This window comes from Solanum stenotomum, chromosome 3 (assembly GCF_019186545.1).
Source record: "Solanum stenotomum isolate F172 chromosome 3, ASM1918654v1, whole genome shotgun sequence".
In the NCBI taxonomy this organism is placed as follows: domain Eukaryota; kingdom Viridiplantae; phylum Streptophyta; class Magnoliopsida; order Solanales; family Solanaceae; genus Solanum; species Solanum stenotomum.
Window position 1 is genome coordinate 4,728,859 of NC_064284.1, and position 12,799 is coordinate 4,741,657.

General features: G+C 34.5%; 4 protein-coding genes across 4 annotated transcripts; 2 read left to right on the forward strand and 2 right to left on the reverse strand.

Annotated features, from left to right (window-relative positions):
* The first annotated feature begins 473 nt into the window (after nt 1–473).
* On the forward strand, nt 474–3,091 carry LOC125860810 (uncharacterized). The gene is made up of 4 exons (XM_049540832.1): nt 474–850; nt 1,744–1,802; nt 2,585–2,702; nt 2,802–3,091. Exons 1-4 carry the CDS (start codon nt 624–626, stop codon nt 2,878–2,880), a joined length of 483 nt encoding a protein of 160 aa, XP_049396789.1. The 5' UTR covers nt 474–623; the 3' UTR covers nt 2,881–3,091.
* Nucleotides 3,092–4,275: 1,184 nt separating this feature from the next.
* LOC125860795 (uncharacterized protein At4g14100-like) lies at nt 4,276–5,457 on the reverse strand. The gene is made up of 2 exons (XM_049540815.1): nt 4,918–5,457; nt 4,276–4,587 (listed from the first exon to the last, which is right to left on the reverse strand). Exons 1-2 carry the CDS (start codon nt 5,405–5,407, stop codon nt 4,394–4,396), a joined length of 684 nt encoding a protein of 227 aa, XP_049396772.1. The 5' UTR covers nt 5,408–5,457; the 3' UTR covers nt 4,276–4,393.
* A 297-nt stretch (nt 5,458–5,754) lies between these two features.
* LOC125860617 (succinate dehydrogenase assembly factor 2, mitochondrial) lies at nt 5,755–9,229 on the reverse strand. Its single transcript, XM_049540614.1, has 5 exons — nt 8,984–9,229; nt 8,803–8,907; nt 8,576–8,702; nt 6,226–6,294; nt 5,755–6,139 (listed from the first exon to the last, which is right to left on the reverse strand). Exons 1-5 carry the CDS (start codon nt 9,088–9,090, stop codon nt 5,993–5,995), a joined length of 555 nt encoding a protein of 184 aa, XP_049396571.1. The 5' UTR covers nt 9,091–9,229; the 3' UTR covers nt 5,755–5,992.
* An 858-nt stretch (nt 9,230–10,087) lies between these two features.
* On the forward strand, nt 10,088–11,651 carry LOC125859839 (uncharacterized). The gene is made up of 4 exons (XM_049539670.1): nt 10,088–10,196; nt 10,480–10,738; nt 10,822–11,016; nt 11,250–11,651. The coding sequence occupies exons 1-4, from the start codon at nt 10,105–10,107 to the stop codon at nt 11,643–11,645; spliced, it is 942 nt and encodes a 313-aa protein (XP_049395627.1). The 5' UTR covers nt 10,088–10,104; the 3' UTR covers nt 11,646–11,651.
* The last annotated feature ends 1,148 nt before the right edge of the window (nt 11,652–12,799 follow it).

Here is a 12,799-nt window from a genome sequence, read left to right on the forward strand (position 1 = left end):
TTTCAGCTTCATTATTTATTATTACTGTGTGCATATGAATTTTTTGTTTCCATTACAAACATTTGCCTTTTCATAATTTATATATAAATAAAAAAATTTAACGTCGGAAAATAACATGTCATAACCATGTTCGATAAAAGAAGGGTCGAGAAGATAAGAAAAAGGGTCCAAAAATGAGTGGCAAAGGTATTATGTGGGGAGCATGACAGCCACGCGTTCGCACCACGGGCTTGTCGGCCTAGTCGTAAATGAAGTGGATTAAAAAATATGAAGTTTAAGATTTAAATTTTAGCGGAAATAAAAATATTACGTGAGTCTTTATTCATACGTATTTATACTTGACTATAGAAAGTAACAAATATTTTATAAAATTAATCGAAATTCAATACAAATTAATTCAACGCCACGATTATAAAATAAACAATGACAGCCACGCGTTCCACGTACAGTTTTGTAGACAGTTGTAGGCACTCGGCATTACGTCTAACGCAAACGCAAATTTTACCACTGAAACATCACCCACTTATTTTCAATCTCCTTCTTTCTTCTTTTGGGCATTTCATCAAACAGATAGCGTAGTGCAAAAGGAGTCGAGCTAGAAGAAAGGGCAATTTGTATAAGCAATGGCCCTGCAAGTACCCACTAGAATCCCAGCTAATTTAGCCCCAAATGGTGGCAACAGTGGCCTCAGACAGGCACCAAATGGTTTAGCATTAAAATCTTCATTTTTTTCTCCATCAATTCATCTCTTGCTCCCACCTCCATCATTCTCTAGAGCAGCTCCTGCTACTGCCCCTAAAATCTCCATGCGTGTTACCTCTAAGCAAGCCTATATTTGCCGAGATTGCGGGTAATTTACTAATAACGCTTGACTTCTTTCTATTTCCTTTTGTTCGCGGATTTAAGATTTTAAATCAATAAGTTTGTTCTCTCTAGTAGTATTACGGGTTGTTATAGTGAAATGTTGTTATTGAGAACACAACATGAAAATTGCTTATTTTTAAAACAAACTATTATTAAATGTATAAATTGCAATGAAATATTATTGCAGAATGATTGTTACACAGAGGTTTGACTATTTTTGATATTATTATTAAATGTATATAGAGGTGGAGTCCGTATTAAAAGGGTTCTAAATTTTCTTTAGAAATGTCAATTAATTTTGTTAGAAGTTCACAAATTAATATACATATATATTTAATTAACAAATACGGGGTCTACGAAAAAGCTACCCTTTGAGCTAGTTTTTGGGGTGTGAGTTAATCCGAAGACCTAATTTAACATTGTATCATAGCAGGGCACATCTCATCCGATGTTGGGACCCCCAAAAATAAAAAATTGCCCACGCACCAGATGCTAAGCACTGGGCGTGAGGTGGGGTGTTAAAGAATGACAAAAAGTCTCACATTGGTGATTAATGAAATAGGTGGACTCCTTATAAGGCTTGTGCAATCTTCTTCCCTTTGAGCTAGCTTTTGGGTTCGTTCCACAAACCTCCACCTAGCTCCACCTCTGAATGTATATACTACATTTTAATTGTTTTTTTTGCGCGCGTTACTTAATTAGTTGGAGCATAAGACAATGAGCGTCATTTTAATTGATCAATTGCACTTACAGAATTCGTTCTGAATTTGCGGATTGCTACTTTCTGGATGTTGTAGTCAAAGACTCTTTTCTTCTTTATGTTTTGCTTGCATTATTGGTGCTAATCTAATGTGTTTGTGATGAACATAATGTGCACAGGTATATTTACAATGACAGAACTCCTTTTGAGAAAGTACCTGACAGTTACTTCTGTCCTGGTATGTTATTTACATAAATCATTGAATTGTAAAAATCACTAATTCCGTATCCGATGTTTTCTTTATTTCTGATTATGCAAAATACTTATCATTCTGTCACAATTAGTCACCAATATCTTGTCGACGAGCTTTGGGGTTTTCCTTGATTTAAATCAAAGTGGAAACAACCTCTGGAACAATTAGCCATTCCTTAGAAAAGATGATTCTGAATCTGCACTAATTTGGGTCTATGACAAATATATCTCATCATTAAGATATACTTAAAGAACTTATGTTTTATGTATAAGGATAGTATTTGGTAGATTTATCTAATGTGGAACATAGAGAAATGAAACAAATTCATAGATTGAAAATGGGAATTAGGAGATAAAGAAACAAAAAAAAAGGGACCTCCAAGTGAGAACGAACACCCTGTTAGCTCAATGCTTTGTGACCATTAATCCCTTATCCAGATGCAAACTTTTAAAAGTTCACCGATTTTCGCCCAGTTTTTCTTTTCTTGGTATAACCATCTGGTTTCAGCCTAGCTAACTAATCGAAATTCACTTCGCGTAGAACTCTTTAAGGGAAACCTCTCCCTACCATAGGTTTCTCTATTCCTAGGTCTCGAAACCTGAGACTTCTAGTTAAGGGAGAGGGTTCCCATCATCCCGCCACACTCCTTGATGGTTCCTTGCTAAGTTTTTCAATTAGCATCTATTAGCCGTTAGCTATGAATTTTCCTCTTTATTTCTCGAGATCCCAAGTGATTTGTAAGACTTTGGTTTGATATATGATTGCAGTATGTGGAGCTCCAAAAAGAAGATTCAGGGCATATGAACCTAAGGTAACCAAAGATGCTAATTCCACAGAGGTTCGTAAGGCCAGGAAAGAACAGTTAAAGAGAGACGAGGCTGTCGGGTAAGTTCCATCCTTCATACTTACTCTTCTCTCTATCAGTTTACTTAATTAATTTGAATTTAAATCAACATAATCAACGATGATTCTTCGTTGGTGTAGGAACGTTTTGCCCATTGCTATTGGAGTTGGAGTTGTTGCACTTGCTGCTTTATACTTCTATGTCAACAACACTTCCTAGATTCAAGTGGACACAGAAACAATGTCTTCATCTTCTGATTTAACACATCAAGGAGATTGTTAAATTTTGTATTGAAGTTCTTCTATGTATAATTGTTTATTCTATCCATTCATTCTATATATTCCCACTTCTAAAGTGATGGAAATATGAAATTGCTAATTTGTCTTTGTTTAAACAAACTGTTTTATGCAAAAGAAGACCTGATAAGTATGAGTTTGAATCAGTCTTAAGTATGCTAAATATACAGATGTCATGGTATGATTAGAATACTATTTGTCAACAACATACATACTGATCTCATATGTAGTGTCTAGCGTGAATGCAAACTTTACGCTTACCTAATGTGAGGTAGAGAAGTTGTTTTCAATAGATCTTTGGCTCACATAATTCAAATCCTAAATGGAATGGCCAATTACTCTTTATTATTCTCAGAACATCAATTCTATCACAAAAGACTTTTCAATTTCAACTGCATTCTTATGGTAACGTAAGTGGGGGTAATGGTATTTATGAATTATGATGTTGAATCCTCCGTTTATTAAAAAAAAAAAAGATGTCACTTTACTAATTGTCTTTCATCACATCATTACTACTTTGCTAAGAAAAAAACAAACTCAATGTCATAGTAGAAGAAAGTCGAATTCTCTTGAGAGTTGAGACGACAAAAAATGAAAGCACTTGAAGAAGTCTAAAAGTGTTGCCAAAGCAACATCACTAGTCATAAAAGAACAGAAATGTGCCACCGAAGGATGAATTTTAAAAAATTAATATGTATCAATATCCACGAAAAAAGACAATTCATGAATAAATATTGAAACGTCAAAATAAATTATGAACGTGGTAACTATTAATTCCTTGGACGAATATGATAGACTCACAAAATTTCTGGTCAAACGAAGTTCACGAAAATCAACATGCATATTTACATATGGAAAAAAAAACTCATTAGTGATGATTTAGTCGCCGTAAATTACTTTAGTAGTTGCCAGTATAAGTATAGCAGCTCGCCGCGAATACACATATTTGTTGCCAAGTTAGTATTAGCGGCAACTTTGTCTGCCGCAAATATTAGTATTAGTTGCCAATAAAAGTATGTTTTCATAGTTACTTTTGTGCCCCTAATATTAATAGTATGTATTAGCAGCAACTTTAGTCACCACTAATAGCTATATTAGTTGTTGCAATAAGTGAGTATTTAGTATCAATAGTCCCCGCAAAATGCCTTTTCAAGTCGCAAACTTTATCCTTACCTCATGTGAGATAGAGAGGCAATTCCCTTCAATCTCTACTGCATTCTTATGGTAAATTCTTACTCGTTCGGGTGTTAACGTTAGATTACGTAAATTTACTAATTAATCACGATTCTAAGTTGATCGCTATTTTTTTTTGTGCAGATATATATCATTCATTTATTGACTTGATATAAACATGAATACAAATAAGTTGTTACCCATTCGTCTTATGGTCCAAAGGAACAACATCATAAAGAACAAACATGGAAATGCAACAAGAATTAGAACGGTAAAGAAACATCCATAGCTGCTCCCATGAGTCTGCCAATGGAAACATCATTATCAGTAACCAACCTAACAGGAGATGATATCTCTTGTTCTTCTTTTGCCTCTTTGAAACAGTAAACAGGGGCTTGCCATTTTGGATCCTCTAGCACTTTTCCTACTTCAAATGTCATTACATGTGCAATCATACCTGCACCCACCCAAATTTCTTTCGTTAATAACTTCTGTTCTGTCTCACCAAAAAGGACACAAATTTACGCGAATGTTCAAACACATTTGAAAAAAAAAGTTATATACACTGACAGTACGAGCAAATTCTACACATATCATTGAAATTTACTGAATTACAATGTTCATATGAGTAAATTTCAGCTTTGTGTTCATTCACATAAAGTCATCTGACTTAGAGTTTATCACACGAAAATTATTTTTTCTGTTTTGCCAAATTGTTTAAAAAAGTAAATTTCACAATGCAATCCAAAATATGCTAAACTTCAAACACTTCTAATTAAAGCATTACCTGTGTAAAAAGCCCAGTAAACAGGTCTCTTAGTAACAACATCTTCGTAGTAGGTAATGAATTCAACTTTTTCCCAGACATTGCAGAGAAATCCATCCATATATCTCTGTCCCAGATAATTTCCGTCTTGTAGCCAAGTGGGTCTAAGGAGTCCCACCGGAAAATGCGCGACCCTGCACTCTTTGTTAGCGTCCAAAGTGTAGTAGAACGAAGTGTGGTTATTCCATTCCAAATCGTAAAGGAGTTTTCCCAATTGATTTTGGATAATGTTGAAGTTCCGGCCGTTAGGAAAATCGTACCACAAATCAACGATCTGTAGATTCCCCTTGTTGTTATTCATGAAGAGAATCGAATGAAATTGCTCCGGCCATGGAGTAGGTATTGGGTCGCCGGATTCTGACGCAATGCTGACGGTGAAGCACAGAGAAGACGCCGCGAAGAGGAGGAGAAGAAGAGCGGAAATTGTAATGGATTTCCCTGAAATCAACATTTTTATTTCTCTTACTACAAAGGCAGAGATTAGAGGATATCCCTATTTGTTTTGACTTCACTTTTTGTTGGCTCATATAAAAAAATGGGTAGATAAGGTAGCAATAATTTGGGTGATTAAAAAAAAAACAAAAAAACTTTAAGCAAAATAAAAAATTTTCAAATTCGTATTAACTTTCTAGTTGATTGTTTAATATTTTGAAGCAACTAGTACAAATACAAAAAGTAAGACGGCATACAATAGATCCTTATGATTCGATCTTTCCTTGAACCCAACACATAGCGAGAGTTTAGTATCCTAAATTGCCCCTTTTTTGACTACTTATACAAATCGGCAAACACCACAGGAAATCAGGCTATTATAATATTCCAATAATAATTATGTAGCAATCAAGCTATTATAATGTTCCAGTGATAGTTATGTAGCAATTACATAAGCTAACCAAAGAAATGCTTTTACTGAGGCATTATTCAAACAGAACTGAGATCCTATTATTTATTAAGTAAAAAACATACATAGTAATAACGAGTCCCTATACAAGACTACAAATCAGTTGTTCTTTGACACCTTCAAGCAGAAAAATAACTACTGGTTCCCAGCTATAGGTGCATCTCGGCCTTTCTTGATATCATCCCACCCTCTCACCCAAGGTTTTCCTGGAACAGCACGAGTCTCGGGAGAAGAATGATTGTTAAGGTTGTTCATAACCTTTTCACGCACAGCAGAAAACACCTACACCACAAGTACACATCAGATGAATTATATATTCAAATAAACCAATCGAATGAAGTATCAATTCTACAAGGTTGATGGCTCACAGGATTTGTGCTTATTGCATCTGGGGGTTGCTCCTGACCAGTCAGCCACTTCCACAAATCTGGATTCTCCTACAGACATAAATAGAATAAACTGAATAAGACGCCTCTAGTTAATCTTCACAAAGGAGATTTGACCAGCTACGACCATTCTACTCCATATAAACAGATTATTTGCATTTGTTTTTCTTTCATAATTTTGTTGGAGGAGGGAGTGGGGCAAGGCAAAGAGGGTTGAGAAAGATATTAACTGATGGAAAAGGATGAGACAACCATCATCGGAAGAATCACAGAGAAAATACAATTGTAAACATTGCATTGCAAATTGTGGCATTTGAACAAAACTGATGATTGTTAATGTCAAGTCAATGTGGTGCATATATTCTATGATTGCTGAATATATCAGACTGGACTGGTCACATTCTAATCCCCAACCAACCTTCCCACCTCTTAATATAATCCTTTTTCTCCTGCCTCCCTTTTGTATGCCTTAATCTTACACTCCTTAACTTTTTGGTTTTCCTTTACCTAACATGTTCCTGAGTTCCCTGGGGTGAAGGGGAGGATTTTGAGTCCAAATTCGGCCACAAAAAATAAGTAGGAACTCATACATCCAACTACCCAATTCTTACATGCTATAAGATATATGCATAACATAATATTTTACTCTCTTAATTAGGGGTGAGTGGGGGGGTGGGCAGAGTAGGAACACAAAAAGAAGCAAATACTCAAATGGTACAGTACTTTCCTTCGTAAGCAATAGTAATAAGAAATATTAAGCCCAATGCTGACTAAGCAGTTAAAAGTACCAGTAAAAGTTTATGGGAGGGCCGACTATCGTTTACTAAAACTAAAAACACCAACAAGCAAAACACTCATGTTAGCCCAAGGCATTAGCTCCAATAGTCAAGGATCCACCTCCCCAAAATTATGCTTGCTTCTCCTAAACCCTGAAGCCAAGCTTACCCTTCTTCTGACTTAACCCCACCACCCTCACATTCAGCAAAAAAAGTAATAATAAGAAATAAAGAAAGTGGACATGTTATCCTATAAAATGAAATGATGCACAAACAGCAAAATCGCCAATACTGAACTTGATGAAATTACTGCACAATTCTGTTCACAGTCTACTCAAGTAAAAAAAAAAGAATCAAAACTTTCTAATCACTATACATCCTTTGAGCACAGTAAAAATGAGAGTAAATGGCCAAAAGTATCCCTTAACTATATCCCAAACCCAACCCACATCATTCTATATTCATGTTAAACAAAAAACATCCCAAACAATCCTAAAAAGTAGTAGGTTACATCCTCCAGTTAGTTTCGGTAAAAAAAAAGTAATGATACAATAATGTGTATGTTTAGATAAGATGTTAAATCAGTTTTAAACCCATATAATTTGACCTTGGTGCTTTACTCTGTTCTGCTTCTACTTTCTTAGAAGTTTGCAAAGCTTAATTTTTCAACCACGAACCAACCAAGAAATGCCTACTCTTCAGAACAAGAATGTAATTCATCAATGACCAAGGAACTGCTAGCAAGCAACAAAAAAATCAATGAAAGTCATATCATTTGATCCCAAGTCGAACATGAAGAAGTTATAACCACTGGGGTTCAATACAGAGAGCAAGATAGCGCCAATTTATTTGCAGGAGTCTTAGTCTCTGATCTGACGGGACTAGGAAAGGGAAAAGACAGTGAGAACTGCAGACACCTATTGTGGCAGACTCCAACCAGTACAACTAGTCTATTATAAGTCTTGGTTAACATCGGGTTGATTCTTAATGTACGCAGAAGCTTGCCTGATTTCCCTTTAACAGACAATATACATGACAATATACAAGGTTGAATTCAGAGAAAATGCCATCTGTTGTTTAATTTTAGTTTTTTCAGATTTAATCATCTAGTTTTATGAAGATCAAGCTTGAAAACTTGAGCACCAGTTTGAGCATGTGTGAAACTGAGCTGCAGAATGTGGTTTATTTGAGCTCAAATTGAGGCACAACAGATTCAAATCTAAAGAAGTTGGCAATGGCAGATTGATGACATTGAGGATCTATCTGATGGAGGATTTCGATATATTTTGTTCTTCTTTGCTGGAGACAAGAGCCATCGCTGACAATTCTACATCTTTGTCAAACTTTAGGGTTAAGGTTCAATAGAAGATGTCATACTAGGCTAACAATAACATAGCAGAAAATTTCTAGATTATTCACCTCAAATCAAGATCATAGACTCCCACTACGAGCTAGAGCATTTATGATATCTAATTATTGACATACAAGATGATAAAATCCATATAAGAACGTGAAAACATAAAAATAAGTATAATGAAAAAATATAAGAGAGTTACCAGGTCAAGGACATGAACAAGGGACTTAATTCCATTTTCGTCCATGGATTGTATATGTTCCTCCACCCACTTGCCAAGAACAAGGTCTAGCTCCAGGTATCCTCTTTGTTTACTGCGATAAATAAGCCTATATCCATACAAAATAAAAACACTATCATGAACCAGTCCGCCGCCCAGAGGACCATATAACCCAGAGTATCAAATAATAAAAAAAACTTCAAATTCACCTGTTAAACAAACGTCTTTTGCTCTCTTCGTCAGAAAAATCGATATTTATCGGCGATGAAGTCTCATTAGAAGAAATAAAACGCGAAAATGTTCCAGCTAAAGGCCTAATTGAGCATACAAAAAAGATATTTTCAACACATAACAAACATACAGTGGGTAAGACAAGGTAGAATTCTGTACCTGTAGAGATTGTGAGACTGGAGTGTGGAAGTTGCAACAGATGCTGTTTTAGAGGAATTGATGATTCGAGGAATGGTGAAGAGAAGTGCCCTTCGCAAATTCGCCATTTTTTCTCTGCAGCAAGCAACTACTTAAGCTCTATTGAGGATCAATGGAAACTTCAAATTTGATCTCGATTGGGGTTTAACATGCGGTTTTTGCCTAATGAAATACGAGGCGTGGCGTCTTGGCATCCACTATACCCGTCTGTGAACACTTCTTTTATTCGGGTATAATTCAACCCGAAATTGATCCCAAATTAAACCGAAAAAAGTAAAAATAGACGATTTAATTGCACGATTTTTTGCTTTATAAATGTACTGATTTTTTAATTTTATTCTTCAGTTTTTATTTTTAGTTATCAAACATTTGTCTGGAGGGACATAAATTTGATACAACACAAAGATAACTTGTGAGATATTATGATGTGAAAATATAAACTTATGATCTACGAAAAAGTTATTTACGATAAAAATTAAACATCATCACAGTATGAGGTAAGGCCAAAAGTACAAATGACTATAAATAGCTACCATTGCCTCAATTTTTATATTATAATATTCAACGAGCCGTAAAAGTAAATAAAAATTGAAATAATAGATAACTTATAAAAGAAATACTATTAATTTGATAAAACAAATAAGGCCTTGATCCCTAATTCCCTTTATAACTCGAGCAAAAATTCTCGACGTAAATATGATAAAATTCAACATTTGCAATACAAATTTCATTTGATAATAATAATAATATGAGATTAAATGAGACACTAAATACTAGTATATATATTTGTGTTTTTGGGGATAATTTCTTAAATGGTCACCCAAGTTTAGAAAATCGTCTTCAAATATTATTTTTGTTTCATTTAGAACCAATGAATATTGTTGAAACGAACGCTGTAGGATTGCTCCAAATATATCGGAAGAATATCGGTGTTTCTGTTACATCTCTTCTCCTAGCTACCTTTCTTTCTCTCTAACAATTTTCCCAAATTAGTGAACGAATTAATGCAGCTGCAGAATAGATAGATACAACTTAATTTATTGGAAGCAGAATCGAAATTGAAAATAATAATAGTAATAATAATGGATAAAAAGGAAAGGGCAAAGGAAAAAAAGGAGAAAAGACGCCAAGAGATCTCTCTTCTACGTACTATTCCTTATTCTGATCACCAAAGGTCTCTTCTTTTTTACATTTACCTTTTTTTAAAGAATTAGATTCATCTTAGCTTCTCAAGCAGAGACGAATCTAGGATCTAGAGTTAGTGAGTTCAAAATGTGTTTAATCTGATATTTTTTTATGTATATGTGTGTATAATTTTAATTAGATGCAATGATTTCAGTTGAACACATAGATCCCGTCCTAGATTCCTAATGGATGGTTATATTTGGCCGCGGTTTACTTTTCATGTGGATTTTTATTTTGAGCATAATGCTGATCGTGTTTTGCATGATTTATAGATGGTGGTCATCTGAAACAATTGCTGTTGTAACGGGTGCAAATAGAGGGATTGGATTTGAGATTGTTCATCAGCTTGCATCACATGGCATTACTGTTGTTCTTACGTCGCGAGAGACAGCCGTTGGGGAAGAAGCAGTGAAGGTCTTTCAGGAAGGAGGTCTAAATGTGGCATTTCATCAATTGGATATTGTGGATCCTGCATCAATCCAAACATTTTGTGATTGGATTAAAGAAACATATGGTGGCCTAGATATACTGGTAATCATTAATGTGTTTTGTTATTAATTAGGAATCTATTTTACTTTCACAAAGCTAATGATGATATGTATGGAAACTTGTAGATCAACAATGCAGGAGTCAATTTCAATTTTGGCAAAGATAATTCTGTTGAATTTTCTGAAATGGTAATCCAAGTTAACTATTTTGGCACCAAAAACATGATCAAAGCACTTACTCCGTTAATGAGGCCTTCCCCTGCTGGTTCTCGTATTGTTAGTGTGACCTCGCGATTGGGTAGACTTAATAGCAAACGAAATGTAAGTAACAGCTCCAGTATTTCATTATAATTAACATTGCAGTGTGTGATCAACTCATCCAAAGCTTAAACTGTTATAAAGAACATACTTTTAATTGCTTAATTGGAATGCATCTACACATACCCTCGCGTTTATGGCCTGATTCTGTTTCTTTCATGTCTGCTATGGTACCATAAGATGGAGTGATCTTATTTACCATCTGAATATGATCTATTTTTGGTTGATTCTACCAGGGAATTTCAAATGTAGCAGTGAGAGAACAATTAGAAAACGTGGATTCGCTATCTGAGGAAGTTATCGATAAAACTATGAACACATTTTTGGAACAAGTAAAAGATGGAACTTGGGAATCAGGCGGATGGCCTCATGTGTTCACAGACTACTCATTGTCAAAGCTAGCAGTTAATGCATACACCAGGTTAATGGCAAGGATATTCGAGGAACGACCAGAAGGTGAAAAAATATACGTAAATTGCTATTGCCCGGGATGGGTGAAAACTGCTATGACTGGCTGGGCAGGCCATGTTACTATTGAAGAAGCTGCTGATACTGCTGTCTGGCTAGCTTTGCTCCCTGATCAGTTTGTGAGTGGTAAGTTCTTCGCTGAGAGGCGCGAAATTAACTTTTAAACTGTCAGTGTATATGATTTGTTTTTTTGTTTTTTAAAACAAGATTTTCATCGATGGAGTTCACATTCGAGATAATCTGCATTTTGTTAACTGAAATGCACCCAATTGATATAAGTAGAAATAGATGAAATTGATTGCCTAGAGACGTTGGGGAGAACTGTTTTTTTGGTATTTTTTGTGGTATTTTGCTCGAGGTGTCTTGACAAGTAACAGTGGCAGATATTGATATTGATGAAGAGCAAATTTATTTGTACTTGTAATTTTATTATTTAAGCAGATTGCAGGCAAGCTTGCTTTTGACCTCTGTAATGGATTTAATAAATATTAGTTATACATACACAATGTCCTTGGTACATTTTCGTTTTATATAAACCTATCATCTATAGATACATAAAGGTTATCTTCGTGTGATCTATAGGTGAACTGGGAACCTAAATAAGCCACAAAAATATAAAAGTAGCCAAAATAAGTCACTACTTTAGGAAGTAACTAAAATAGGCTTAGTGGAAGAAAAAATTCCACTTTATCTAATATTCTAAACGTTTTTCGTTAGTCTCATAACGTGTATATTTTAATATATAACGAAATTATTTTCTACACTTTATAAAATGGAACTATTTCTTACACTTTATAAAGTGGAACTTTTTCTTACACTTTATAAAGTGGAAGAAAATCTTACACTTTACAAAGTGGAAGAGAAAATTCCACTTTACAAAGAGGAATATTTTCACGTTTTTATCTCTTTTGCAGTGTTTGTTATACAATTATATTGATTTGACATATCATAAAAACGGAAAAAATTATTACACTATGTATTTTTATTTTTTTACTCTGAAAAATCCTCCAATCTCTATTTAAGGAGGACGTTCAAACATTAACTGGTAGCACCTACAACATACTTTCTATATTTGTTCATTTCACTCTCAAAAAAAAAATGTCTTCTAAACCAAAAGTTAGAGTTTTGATTTATTGGGATGGCGAAATTATACATGATGGAAATACCGTTTATTATAATTGTCCTCCCAAACACAATGCTAAATATTCAATTAATGTCCGATATCATAAATTTCTTTCATCAATTTATAAAAGAATGGGTATAAACAGTGTTGTTTATAATTTGATTATAGTCGTAAAATACCCTACTTCATTTTTAT